At 44.7% G+C, this 13797-nt stretch overlaps 1 protein-coding gene across 3 annotated transcripts; it reads left to right on the top strand.

Annotated features, from left to right (window-relative positions):
* The first annotated feature begins 353 nt into the window (after positions 1–353).
* On the top strand, positions 354–7203 carry LACTBL1 (lactamase beta like 1). 3 transcript variants are annotated; one of them, XM_072155436.1, is made up of 8 exons: positions 354–604; positions 1341–1417; positions 2411–2552; positions 2658–2767; positions 2847–3004; positions 3765–4012; positions 4096–4201; positions 5926–7203. In XM_072155436.1, exons 2-8 carry the CDS (start codon positions 1397–1399, stop codon positions 6902–6904), a joined length of 1764 nt encoding a protein of 587 aa, XP_072011537.1. In that variant the 5' UTR covers positions 354–604; positions 1341–1396; the 3' UTR covers positions 6905–7203. The 3 variants fall into 3 exon arrangements, with proteins under 3 accessions (XP_072011537.1, XP_072011538.1, XP_072011539.1); XM_072155437.1 differs by having other exon boundaries at positions 369–462; XM_072155438.1 differs by lacking the exons at positions 354–604; positions 2411–2552.
* Positions 7204–13797: the final 6594 nt, after the last annotated feature.

The following is a 13797-nucleotide window of genomic DNA, read 5'->3' as shown; positions in this document are numbered from 1 at the left end:
CCTCTACAGGGGTCTCTAGTCATCCAATCACTTGCATATCCAGAGTACAACAGATGGACGCTGGTTACTGCATCTGTCAGCTGTGCCCAGGGATAAACGGACAGGATTAACCCATTCCAGGACAAGCATCATAATACTGTGAAGTCATTAGTATTAGTATTTCTATGCCACTTTTTGGGGGTTGCACTTAATACGAATCACTGAGCAAAGTTTCCAAATCCAGAGGGTTCAATAAATAGGGGTCTCTATCCAGCCTTGGGCATAGAGATGAATCTATGTTCTTGTTATTATTGAAGTGACCGGATGACGTCAGGGCTTCGCAAATCCATGTGGGAGGGGGGGCACTAATCTGCAGTCAGAGGTTGGAAATTAAGTATCCTGCTTCTGACCAACACTAGAAACAAGCTAGGAATAGGGGAAGCGATCTATCATACAACAGATCCGGAGACTCCAGTACCCCAGGTAAAGGACACGTCTGCCAAAGAGGCTCAGTCTATAAGAAGTGAGGTCAAGAACCTAGAAGCTAAAGATTAGAAGATCAATGATCTGGATCTAAACAGAGGAGTCCGTAGGCAGAAGCGAAGATTAAGCCCTACGAGGGGAGGTAAGAGGGTCTAGGGGGCAAGAGGTTTGTTGCCTAATGTCTGATAAGGGGGCTTCTGGTAGATGATGATGTCCTATGCTCTCAAGGTTAGAAACCAGGCACAGGGTCTTTGGGGTGGAAACAATGGGGCAAATTTACTTACCCGGCCCATTCGCGATCCAGCGGCGCGTTCTCTGCTCTGGATTCGGGTCCGGCCGGGATTTAAGAAGGTAGTTCCTCCGCCGTCCACCAGGTGGTGCTGCTGCGCTGAAAGTCATCTCATCGCGCCGGAATGCACCACCTCGGACCAGGTGAAGGTAAGCGCTCCCCAAGCGACACTTTTTCGGTTTTTAAATGCGGCGGTTTTTCCGAATACGTCGGGTTTTCGTTCGGCCACGCCCCACGATTTCCGTCGCGCGCATGCCGGCGCTGATGCGCCACAATCCGATCGCGTGCGCCACAATCCCGGGGCAATTCAGGTACAATCGGCGCAAATCGGAAATATTCGGGTAACACGTCGGGAAAACGCGAATCGGGCCCTTAGTAAATGACCCCCAATGTGACCAACGCTGTTGTACACTATGGTGACCAACTGTCCCAAGGGGTGAGGACAATAAAACATGACATGGTGGAAGTCACTCATGTTTCTAGATTGACATTGATGCTTTTTGGATCCATCAGTGCCCCAAGTATGATGATAGGTCACAGTCTGATGATCACCAACTTCTCCCAATGTTTACAATCATTCTTTTCACAGTTTGTGGATCACATCACCGGGGCCCGGCTGATGCAGAGGGGTGGTCACTAAACGGGATGGATGGCTTACCAATCCAGGTGAGGAGGGGACACGGTCCACTGTGGGTTGGGAGTACCAGATAGAACTAGGGGGGCTTTGGACCCAGTCAACATATGTCCTTGAGCATGGGAAAAGGGACCCCTAAACCCCATTTACGGGGCATAAGACACTCATATAGTAATGTTATGGGTTTCATATGGTATTGTTTCAGTTCAAAGGTGAAATCTATTGTGAAAATCACCAACATATGGACATTACACTGCAGTATATAGCAGTGCAGTGTATACATCCTATGTGGACAAACCACTAATGTAAGCAAAAATGAAATATACTCTGGTGCCAATTTCAACTTATGGGCAAAATGATCTTTATTGCTATTCTGTAATAAGTATGGCGGTAGTTATCTACTTTGTTGAGTAACATGATGGGAATGATAATAATAGGGCTTTGTGGCATGAACATGTCTCTATGAGATTGGTTAATGGTCCGCATAAAATCCTGGGCGCAGCCATTTCTTTGCACAAATTAACATTGCACAACTAGCCTGCTCCCCCTTTTTGGAGTCACCCCACTGGTTCCTCTAGAATTGCTTGATATCATACAGCAGCCGGCGGTGTCAGGGTTAATTCGCAGCCTCATAAATCTGTGCAGTGAACGAGGTCTGAGGATTACAGATTACACAGAAAATCCCCAGCGCTGCCTCGGACTGTTTCTAGGAGCACCTGGCAGTGAAGGGCCATGACTTTCTCTACAGAGGAGGGACCAAAGACTCCATCACCATAGACGAATGTGAATAAATCGCTCCATCCTTCAGCCACACAACTAATGAGGTGGCACCTGCCATTTTACTCCATTATTTTCTCCCTCGTGCTGCTGGTGGTCGCTGGTGTCCTCACCTTCCATGTTCTTCCATTGATGGAGAGGAACTTCAGGTCAACACTGCCATGACATCACCTCCACCTTATCCCATGCTAAACATGTTGTGACATGACCATGATAAAATTGGTGATAATTGCACCTCTCTCCTGCAGCCGTCCAGAAGGAGAGGCCACAGCCGGACAAATCCTATGAAATTCAAGTGGACGCATCTAGGACTAACACTTTTCTTCTTAGTGTCCATCACAATGACCGGATGCTTTATCTGGCAATATAAACTCCCCAAACAGGAACCAGGTACATACCCCACATGTCCTCCACCGATGAAGCCCATGTGATGAACATGTCCCCTATATTTCAACTTTACACACACAGTTTTTTCTTATTCTCAATGACTTTTAGCTCCAGTGGAGGAAGTTAGTACTTCACATGTGGTGCAGATGTGCCCCCGGTTCCCAGAGCCAGTGCCTTTAGAGCACCCTGTACCAGTCCTGAAGGAGGCCCTGGAGAAGGTCAGCACCAAGAGAAAGATATATACAGATATAGAACTACCTGTCCCTCCACTTCATAATACGACTGTATCTTTTATAGGTGGACAAGTTCCTCAGGAATAAGATCCGGACTCCTGGACTTCCCGCAATGTCTGCCATAGTCACTTATAATGACACCGTCCTGTGGACTGGAAACTTTGGAAAGAAGAATGGATCTGATCCCTTCTCCACAGCTCCTAATGAGTACACAATTTACCGGTGGGTGGACAACTATTCTGTAACATCTCCAGAAATGTATCACCAAGTAAAATTCCCATCCCTTACATTTCACCCTTAAAATCACCTCCCAACACATGGATTTGCTTCCCCACACATCACACCCATCACATATCCCATATCTTATGAATTATCCTTCACATAAAGCCCTTCTGAATTATGGATCCTGAATGGATATCTGAGCTAAGACAGACATCAAAGTCTAAGGAATTGTACATCTTTTTTTCACCATTATCCCTTACATATAAAGGATGATCATTGCCACATGATTTACGTAAACATGATCAGAACCATAGGGAACCTATTGCTCAGGCACTAGAGTAACAGAGGAGGGACCCTTAAATAGTAGACCTTGATGACATCATAATAAGCAGCCCATGAGCTAGGATAGTGTAACTAAAGAGCACACAACAGCAGGTGTAAATCATGATGTGCTGAACCAGGTAGCAAAATAGAAGAGAAGGATTTGTAATGAAGATTTGGGGAAAAAAAGGTGTTATGTCATAGGGACATACATAAGCTACAACAACAAATAATATGATGATGCCTCCAGATGTCTTCCCCTTGTATCTCCCACCCTATGCATCACCCAACCTTGACAAATTCCCTCCATCATACTTCTCACAATATTAATGTCACCAATGTTTTACTGTATTTCTGAAATTATCTGTAGACACTTCACAGCCAAAAAAGTTAAAATCTCCCTAGCTCTAATGTACTTCCCCTTTGATTTTGTCCCTAGGATTGCCAGCATCTCCAAGCTGTTCCCTTCCCTCATGTTGTACAAGTTATGGGAAGAAGGAGAACTGAACTCTCTGGATGATCCTCTGGAGAGATACGCCGCCAACTTCACCATCAAGAACCCGCTGGGCAAAGGGCGCAACATGGAGCACAAGTACATGGCAGACGGATTGGCGTTTATAGAGAAGGGGACACAGCCTGTGAAAGCCACGGCGGTGACACTGCGGAGGATGGCCAGCCAGCTATCAGGTAGTCCAGAAGACAGGACGCTTAGAGGACCCTTGGGGATATGGGTCAGTATCTTCCATGAATTTTGTTTTTGATTTGTATAGGTCTCCCACGAAGGCTGAGATCCACAAATCTGCTATGGAAAGGAACCACTCAGGAGGCCATTGAGCTTCTCCGTGATGACATTCTGGTGGCTGATCCTGGCACCAAGTAAGTGAAATCAACCATTATATGGTCCCGGGGATTGTTACATGAATAATACAGTAATTTCCAAGAGGTCCAGGTTATGATGAGCTCCATATCTGCCCCATTCTCTTGGATCCAATCCCTTACCAGCCTATTTCTCAGAGACATACATTGTTACTCACCACACAATCTAACATCTTGTTCATGTCTAGTGGCAACTCCAAGAACTGATGATGTCATCACACATGTCCTTTGGCAATGACATCATCAGTTTGTCTCAAGTCACGTGTACAAAAGGAATAAACCAACTACTTGTGCCAACTGCAAATCTCACAACCAAGTGTAGAATGAGGCCAGCAAAACCTGGTACCATGAAACTGTGTCCACCACTGGCCAATAGTTAACATCTATTCTCCAGGTCATTCACTGACCTTTCTATCCTGCCTAAAATGTTTGCACATTCAGACTGGCATATAGTGGGGCACATTTACTTACCCATACCTGCGCAATCCCCGAGGTACATTCCCCATCGAGAATGCACAGCTGCCGCAATTCACTACCAGCGTGCGCCCGATATCATGCATCTGTCGCTTCCCCGATCAGGTCCGCTGGAGTTCACCTTCTTCTTCCCGGGGCATGTAAGTGCTTGGCTTGCGACACAATTTAAATGTTAAGTCCCGTGCTTAGTCCGAATCAGTCGTATCGTCCGACGGCCCGCCCCCCAATTTGTGTCACATGAAAGCCGGCACCAATGTGCCAAAATCCAATCATGTGCGCCAAAAATCCACAGTTATATATGGCGCACATCGGAAATCAACAGAATATCCGACGATAGTCCGGATAAATAAGCCCCAGTATTGTGTTGGTGTCTAAAGCACCTCAATGATTGAGAGGGAAAGTGGTAGTGAATCTGCCCCTATGTGGTCATTTTTGGTTACTTTGACAATGTTTTTTAATTTTCTCTTAACATTCTCTAAATCTAATAGCTCAAAGGGGCACAGGAACACAGCATTACCAGGGACATAGAAAGGTCCGTATAGCAATACTTGGAATTGGGCCCAAAGGACACAGTTTAGCTTTAAAAAGCTTTAAAGGAAACCTACCACTTGAAGTTGTAGGTGTAAGATGCATATACCGAGCACCAGTTCAGGGTGAGCTGGTGCCGCAGCTTACTTTCATTAGTGTCCTAAACACTTTTTAATCTTTACAGCCGAAGGAGCTTCGGCGCAGCATGCCAGACGACCGTGCGCGTGTGACGTCACCGGCTCTCCTTCATGTAGGCGCGCACACTACATAGGACACTAATGAAAGTAAGCTCCGGCACCAGCTCACCCTGAGCTGGTGTTCGGTATATGCATCTTACACCTACCACTTCAAGTGGTAGGTTTCCTTTAAGTAATGCACAGCTATATAATATAACAGCTACAAATTTTGTTAGCTTGGTTTTATTGTACTCAGTGGGTGGTATTTATCTCGATGTATACGGTGGTCGGCTGTGCAGTGTTTTATTTCTATGCCAGTCGCGTGCTACAGTGTGTGCGATGGCGTGCAGACAGGAACGCCCCGTGTCGGCCCACTCGCCAGAAGGCTGCACCCTCTTCACACCCCTCCACGTGCCCCTGGCATGGAGGTGGATGAAAGGGGAAATAGTCGAAACCGGTTGTGACCATTTCAATGCCCACCCAGATCACTTAGAAAGCTGATTTATTTTATATTAAACTCACCAGTGATGTTTTTCTTTCATTCAGGTGTCACTACAGTAATCTGGCATTTTCCTTGCTTGCCCACGTTTTGGCTGAACATACATCTGAAGGAGAGTACCAGCGCTGGGTAGCAGACAACATCTTGGACCGTCTTGGCATGGAAGACACTGGGTTTGACTTTACACCTCCAATCATTTCTCAAATGGCTGTTGGTTTCTACGGTGGTGGTCAGGTGGCACCTATATATGATCTGGGCTGGTATCGCCCATCAGGTCAAATGTATTCCACAGCAGCAGATATGGCCAAGCTGGCAATGGTTCTTCTGGGAACCTACCACCGCCGTATTTTGGAACCAGACACATTGAAGACAATGCTAACTCCTCTATTCAAGTGTTCCTCGGATTATTTCGCTAACAAAACTGGGACCCCTTGGGAAGTCAATGAGCAGTTGGGTTACGACATCATCCGCAAGGACGGCGACTTGGATGGATATGCTGCTACTTTTTCCATGATCCCTAAGCTCCACATGAGTTTCATCATCCTCATGTCTGGAACAAGACCTCAAGAAGAGGACATCATTACTAAGACATACTCTTATCTGATTCCAGCTATGGAGAAAGCGTTTAGAGAGACGGAGAAGAAACTCCGTCCGGCTCCCAACCCTGTACCTTACGTTGGATTTTATACCTATGCAAATCTGACATTTTATGAGATCAAGGTCGGGCCAAATGGAGTTCTAGTCATGCAGCAATTTGGACCTCACATTGAAGAGCTGATCCCAGAGGTTTATCGGACAATCCGGCTTCACTACTTGGAGGAGAGGGTTTTTCAAGTTGTGTTCGACAAAGAGTTTCCATGCATTTTGCACTTGGGAACTGCAGCAGTTTCACTAGAGACCCAGGACAGACAACTCTTCAACTTCTACCAATACAACCCTCAAGGATTGTCTCCTGGGTTTGATGCTCCAGGTCTAAACACCTATAACGTCCTGCGCATCCACCAAAAGCCTGTGTTCTACAACTGATATATGGCCATATACAGCACGGAGTACAACATGGGGAACTCTAAGCCTCTACTACCGCCAAATAAGACAGGGGGCGACGTAGAGTGAAGGAGGCAGCCTTCTTTCCCTTTGTCGCTGAGAAGTGGAAGGTCGCAGCACCAAGACTACAATGAAGTTGGGTTAAATGAGTGCAGAAGAGATGGTCAGTGTACAATATGTAACGTTATTCCCAGATATGCCAACTGTGAATATCATGGCGTCCGATGTTCCTTGTATGGAACCATGTACAAACCTTACCAATAAAATATATGTTACTCCCATCTGTTCCCTGTATCTGTCCATTACTTTATTTTGTCACATTTGACCCCATGTATTCGATAACTGGGACAGCTGTATCTTCTGTATCACCGAGCACATGTCCAAACCACATTACACTTGTATTATGTGATTATTTAACATTCCAGGTCCCATATTTAAAAGTTAAAGTGTTTGTCCACTTTTAGCAAATAAATGTTATTGTTTGTACATTGAAACGTTATACAATTTTCCAATATACTTTCTGCATCAATTCTAGATCTCTGTTTCCTGTCATTCTACAGGAAGCTCCATTATTTACTTCCTGTTTATAAAGATACAGTCCATGGTCATGTGATGTCACACAGGTGCACAGCTTTATTATAACACTCAACTGTGATGACTCTCTGTGATACTAATGAGCCCTACACCTGTGTGACATCACATGACCAAGGACCAGTTTTGATGCACAAGCAGAGAACTAGAAAACCCAGGAGGAATTGGTAGAGAAAGTATACAGGAAAATTGTGTTACTTCATTTTGCAAAAATAACAGTTATTTGCTGATACGCGACAACCCCTTCAAGACTGGTGCCAAATAGATTGGGGCAGATTTACTTAACCGGTCCTGTCGCGATCCCGCGGCGCGTTGTCCGACATGAATGCGGGTCCGGTGCGATTCACCAACCTCGTGCGTCCCAGTTCCTGTATGTGTTGCTGCTGCGCTGGAGGTCCAGCGGAGTTCACCTTCTTCTTCCTGGTGCATGTGAGTGCTTGATCTTAAATAGATTGGGGCAGATTTACTTAACCGGTCCTGTCGCGATCCCGCGGCGCGTTGTCCGACATGAATGCGGGTCCGGTGCGATTCACCAACCTCGTGCGTCCCAGTTCCTGTATGTGTTGCTGCTGCGCTGGAGGTCCAGCGGAGTTCACCTTCTTCTTCCTGGTGCATGTGAGTGCTTGATCTTTTTTAAATTCCGTGGTTTGTCCGAATCCGTTGGGTTGTCCGACCGCCCGCCCCCCGATTTCTGTTGCAAGCCGGCGCAGATGCGCCAAAATCCGGTCGCGTGCGCCAAAATCCCAGGACAATTCAGCGCAAAACGGACATATTCGGGAAACCTGACGAAAGTGCGTCATTCGGACCCTTAGTAAATGAGCCCCATTGTGTGATACCTGGGGGGAAGGAATGGTTTAACCCTTTAAATGAAGACTCTACAAGACAGTATATTAGGATTTCCATCTCAATGCCAGAGGTATGATCTCATTAGACCATCTGTACCCTGTGGGAATCAAAATCCAATCCTAAAATCCAATTCTGAAATATCATCAGTTCTTAGGGTGATGCCACACATGGCGTTTTCGGTCCCTTTTTAAACATCCGTTTTCAGTCCGTTTACCATGCATTTGGTTGCTTTCAACCTGTTTATCTATTAAGATAATTGGGAAAAACGGACTAAAAACATACCAAAAACGCCATGTGTGGCATCACCCTTAGGTGTTTGGGTTCCTTGCAGTCACAACATTCCACGCTACAAGGATCTAGAAAGATAAGATTTGGAGAGGAGCAGGGGATATCATGTATGTGTGTAGATTAATTGTAGCTACATTATAGACTGTCCAACCTTAAGGTCCCATAATGGCAGCTAGACTCTCGGGATTTATAGCAGCCAGGTAATAAATTACATTATCCTAAACATAAAGGAATTAATTATTTGAATCCTAAAACTTCAAAAAAAAAACAAGCCCCCTTACAGCTATATTGGTAGGAAATAGTTTTTCCATAATAATTGTGAAAAAAATTTGAAATCTTACAAAGCCTGTGATTTTTTATATCTCTATACAGTACTCGTATTTTTCTGTTAATGAAAAATTGTTTAATTTATTTTTACAGCAACATAAACAAAAAAAAAAATAGGAACAAATCAGTGGAATTTCTTCTTGTTTTCCTTCGTTTTATTTTACCTTAATAAACAATTGAGCTATAAATTAAAGGGCCCTGGACATGTAAAAAAAAAAAAACAACCATCCAGCAAAAACAAGATCCCTGACAGCTGGCAGAAACATAAAAATAAATATGCAACAATGAAATAAACCAAAATTTTCCGGGCTTAATTGTCATGGACATGGTAACTTTATGTCACCAGTGGCCCTGTGAGTGTCAATGTTCAACAAATAAACAATATTGTTGGTGTATTAAAAAGTTATACAATATTCCAATATAATTTCTGTATCAATTCTTAATGGAATGTCATTCTATAGGAAGCTTTATTGTTTTATTTCATGTGGATAAATACTGGATTGGTCATGGGATACAGGTGCTTGGCTCATTATATCCCTGGTCACGTGATGTCACACAGGTGCTTGGCTCATTATATCCCTGGTCACGTGATGTCACACAGGTGCACGGCTCGTTATATCCCTGGTCACGTGATGTCACACAGGTGCTTGGCTCATTATATCCCTGGTCACGTGATGTCACACAGGTGCTCGGCTCATTATATCCCTGGTCACGTGATGTCACACAGGTGCACAGCTCATTATATCCCTGGTCATGTGATGTCACACAGGTGCTTGGCTCATTATATCCCTGGTCACGTGATGTCACACAGGTGCTCGGCTCATTATATCCCTGGTCACGTGATGTCACACAGGTGCACAGCTCATTATATCCCTGGTCATGTGATGTCACACAGGTGCACGGCTCATTATATCCCTGGTCATGGGATGTCACACAGGTACACGGCTCATTATATCCCTGGTCACGTGATGTCACACAGGTGCTTGGCTCATTATATCCCTGGTCACGTGATGTCACACAGGTGCACAGCTCATTATATCCCTGGTCATGTGATGTCACACAGGTGCTTGGCTCATTATATCCCTGGTCACGTGATGTCACACAGGTGCTTGGCTCATTATATCCCTGGTCACGTGATGTCACACAGGTGCACAGCTCATTATATCCTTGTTCATGTGCTGTCACACTGGTGCACGGCTCATTATATCCTTGGTCATATGATGTCACACAGGTGCACAGCTTGTTATACCCTGGTCAAGTGATTGGCTCATTATATCCCCGGTCATGTGATGTCACACAGGAGCACGGCTCATTATATCCCCGATCATGTGATGTCACACAGGCTCGTTACATCACAGATATTAATCAGAGTTGTATGTATACATACCTACATACAGACTGTGTACTGAATCACAGAATTGTACACAATAAATCACCACCTGATTTATCAAGAATAGAAACTTTATTCACATATGCAAAAGTAAACACCTATACGGTCACCACGACATAAAAACAACCCATAAAAACATCCCAAAATAAGCACACAAGTACATCACTGGTCCTAGTATTGGAAAGACATAGGGGCACATTTACTAAGGGTCCGCGGAACGCATTTGCATTGGGTTTCTAGAATTTTTCCGCTTTGCGCCGCATGCAGAAGGGGTTTTTGGCGCACACAATCAGATTTTGGTGCATCTGCGCCGGCTTTCACGCTACACAAATGGGTGGGCTGGCCGTCAGACTATCCAACGGATTCGGACAAACCGCAGCATTTAACATCTATAATGGTGTCGTAAGACAGTGCACTCACATACACTTGGAAGAAGAAGGTGAACTCCGGCAGGACCTCAGCGAGGGAAGCGATACATGCAGGATCTCGGGCACACGATCTTAGTGAATTGGGCCGGACTTCATCTTCATCGGAACTTCCGGATCAGGGAACGCGGCAGGACCGGGTAATTAAATGTGCCCCATAGTGTACTCTAAACTATAATAGCCACAACCAACTTAGTACAGAATAATATATAGGGTACTAGTACACAACTCTATATAATAAATCACATCATAGATAATAGAGTACAAATAGTAAGGAACAGATCTAGAGACAAATGAAAAAGTGCTAAGTGCATCATTGTATAAATACTGAAATTTCATCAAATGCAAGTGAAAAACAAGCCAAATACATATCGGTGGCTATGGAGTGGAGAGCCCGGCTGTATATCATATGCAGAAACTATTTTAAGTGCATAGAGCAATCACAGTTTTTAGACATCCCAACCCAACTGCATAATCAAGTGGACCAAACATGATGCACCGCAAAAACACAGACACGTGTTTCGCCTTTGCTTCCTCAGGGGGTAGTGCAGATTTAGTAGATGGATGTGGCTAGATAGTAGGAAGGGGAATGGAACACTCGTATAACCAATGGAATGATTTGGTTTCCCAGACAGTCCTATAGTAGAGCTGAAACACAGCTGAATAATATTCCCACACCTACATCAGCTATGGTACCTGTTCACATAATAAGTATTGCACCTGGAAGCGCGCACAAGAGTGGCACGATCTCTGGTTGCGTGATACACTTTACTTCCGTATCGAGGATTGGCCTGCTCAGATGGAACGCACGCCACGCCCATTTCCGGCGTAAGGTCTCAGAAGGAGGCGTAGTTAGCTCTTGTGGAACACATGCTGGTCATGACAACGAGCTAAACATACGATCAAGTCAGACATAATGGAACACTATGGGGCAGATTTACTTACCCGGTCCATTCGCGATCCAGCGGCGCATTCTCTGCGGTGGATTCGGGTCCGTCCGGGATTCACTAAGGTAGTTCCTCCGCCATCCACCAGGTGGCGCTGCTGCGCTGAAGTTCCCCGGAGGCGCGCTGGAATGCCCTGAAATTCACCGGTCAATACCTAGTGAAGGTAAGTGTAATTTTCGCAACACATTTTTTGTTTTAAATGCAGCGGTTTTTCCGAATCCGTCGGGTTTCCGTACAGCCATGCCCCCAATTTCTGTCGCTTGCATGCCAGCGCCGATGCGCCACAATCCGATTGTGTGCGCCAAAATCCTGGGGCAATTCAGGGGAAATTGGCGCAAATCGGAAATATTCGGGTAACACGTCGGGAAAACGCGAATCGGGCCCTTAGTAAATTACCCCCTATGTTCTGCTGTGAAGTCCGGCCGTAACCATCGTGTGCAATTGAAAACCAGGAAAAAAAGCGCCACCTAGGGGAGAATATGCAGTGAAAGTGAATAAAGTGACAAGGTGACAAAGTAAATGGATGAAAGCAGTGCAAAGTAAAAGGATGTGTGAAATACAGAAAAGGGGACATTGAAAATAAACAACCATCCAGAAAAAACGAGATCCCTGACAGCTGGCAAAAAAATTAAATATGCAACAATGAAATAATCTAAAATTTTTCAGGCTTTATTGTAATTGGCATAGTAACTTTATGTTACCAGTGGCCCTGGGAATGTCAATTAAAGGGGTTGTCCACTTTAAACAAATAAACAATATTGTTGGTGTAATTAAAAGTTATACAATATTCCAATATACTTTCTGTATCAATTCTTAATGGAATGTCATTCTATATGAAGCTTCATTGTTTACTTCCTGTGGATAAATACTGGATTGGTCATGTGATGTCACACAGGTGCTTGGCTCGTTATATCCCTGGTCATGTGATGTCATATAGGTGATTGGCTCATTATATCCCTGGTCATGTGATGTCACACAGGTGCACGGCTTGTTATATCCCTGGTCATGTGATGTCACACTGGTGCACGGCTCATTATATCCCTGGTCATGTGGTGTCACACAGGTACACGGCTTGTTATATCCCTGGTCATGTGATGTCAAACAGGTGCACGGCTCATTATATCCCTGGTCATGTGGTGTCCCACAGGTGCACGACTCGTTATATCCCTGGTCATGAGATGTCACACAGGTGCACGGCTCGTTATATCCCTGGTCATGTGGTGTCCCACAGGTGCACGACTCGTTATATCCCTGGTCATGTGATGTCACACAGGTACACGGCTTGTTATATCCCTGGTCATGTGGTGTCACACAGGTGCACGGCTCATTATATCCCTAGTCATGTGAGGTCACACAGTTGCACGGCTCATTATATCCCTGGTCATATGGTGTCACACAGGTGCACGGCTCGTTATATCCCTGGTCATGTGATGTCACACAGGTGCATGGCTCATTATATATCCCTGGTCATGTTGTGTCACACAGGTGCATGGCTGATTATATCCTTGTCATGTGATGTCACACAGGTGCACGACTTGTTTTATCACAGAGAGCAATTGAAGTTCTGTGTTATAACGAGATGTGCACCTGTGTGACATCACATGACCAGGAACCGGAGTTTCTGCACAGGAAGAAAACAATGATGTTTCATGTCGAATGACAGCAAGCAGAGATCTAGAGAATCATGAGGAATAGATACAGAAAGTATATGGGAAAATGGTATAACTTTTCATTACACAAACAATATCAATTATGTACTGAAGGTGGACAACGCCTTTAAACCAAAAAGCGTGACCACATTAGGGTTGTGACATCACCATCCCATATTAAACCTCATTTAGCCGAATGAAAGAAGAATATTTTTATTTGTTGTATATTATCTTCTAGATCCAGGCATAAAAATGCATACAAAATATTGATCCAATTTGCATAGTGTGAATAGTGATCCAGAGAAATTGAAACCAAAAGGAAAGTGTCTGATTGGTCTCCAAAGGATAATGTAACATTAGTATAATATAAAAGTAACAATGTATCAGGATCGCCATCGGAGCAAACAGCATA

This window comes from Engystomops pustulosus, chromosome 6 (genome assembly GCF_040894005.1).
Source record: "Engystomops pustulosus chromosome 6, aEngPut4.maternal, whole genome shotgun sequence".
In the NCBI taxonomy this organism is placed as follows: Eukaryota; Metazoa; Chordata; class Amphibia; order Anura; family Leptodactylidae; genus Engystomops; species Engystomops pustulosus.
The sequence above is the reverse complement of the archived record's forward strand: the minus strand, read 5'-3'. Positions and strand labels throughout refer to the sequence as shown.

What these genes read in the sequence shown, in the direction of transcription:
- LACTBL1 (XM_072155436.1), top strand. Translation starts at nt 1,397, where the DNA reads ATGGATGGCTTACCAATCCAG. An exon ending in TGGATGGCTTACCAATCCAG is followed by an intron (nt 1,418 to 2,410) that starts GTGAGGAGGGGA and finishes TCTCTCCTGCAG; the next exon opens with CCGTCCAGAAGGAGAGGCCA. An exon ending in GTGGCTGATCCTGGCACCAA is followed by an intron (nt 4,202 to 5,925) that starts GTAAGTGAAATC and finishes TCTTTCATTCAG; the next exon opens with GTGTCACTACAGTAATCTGG.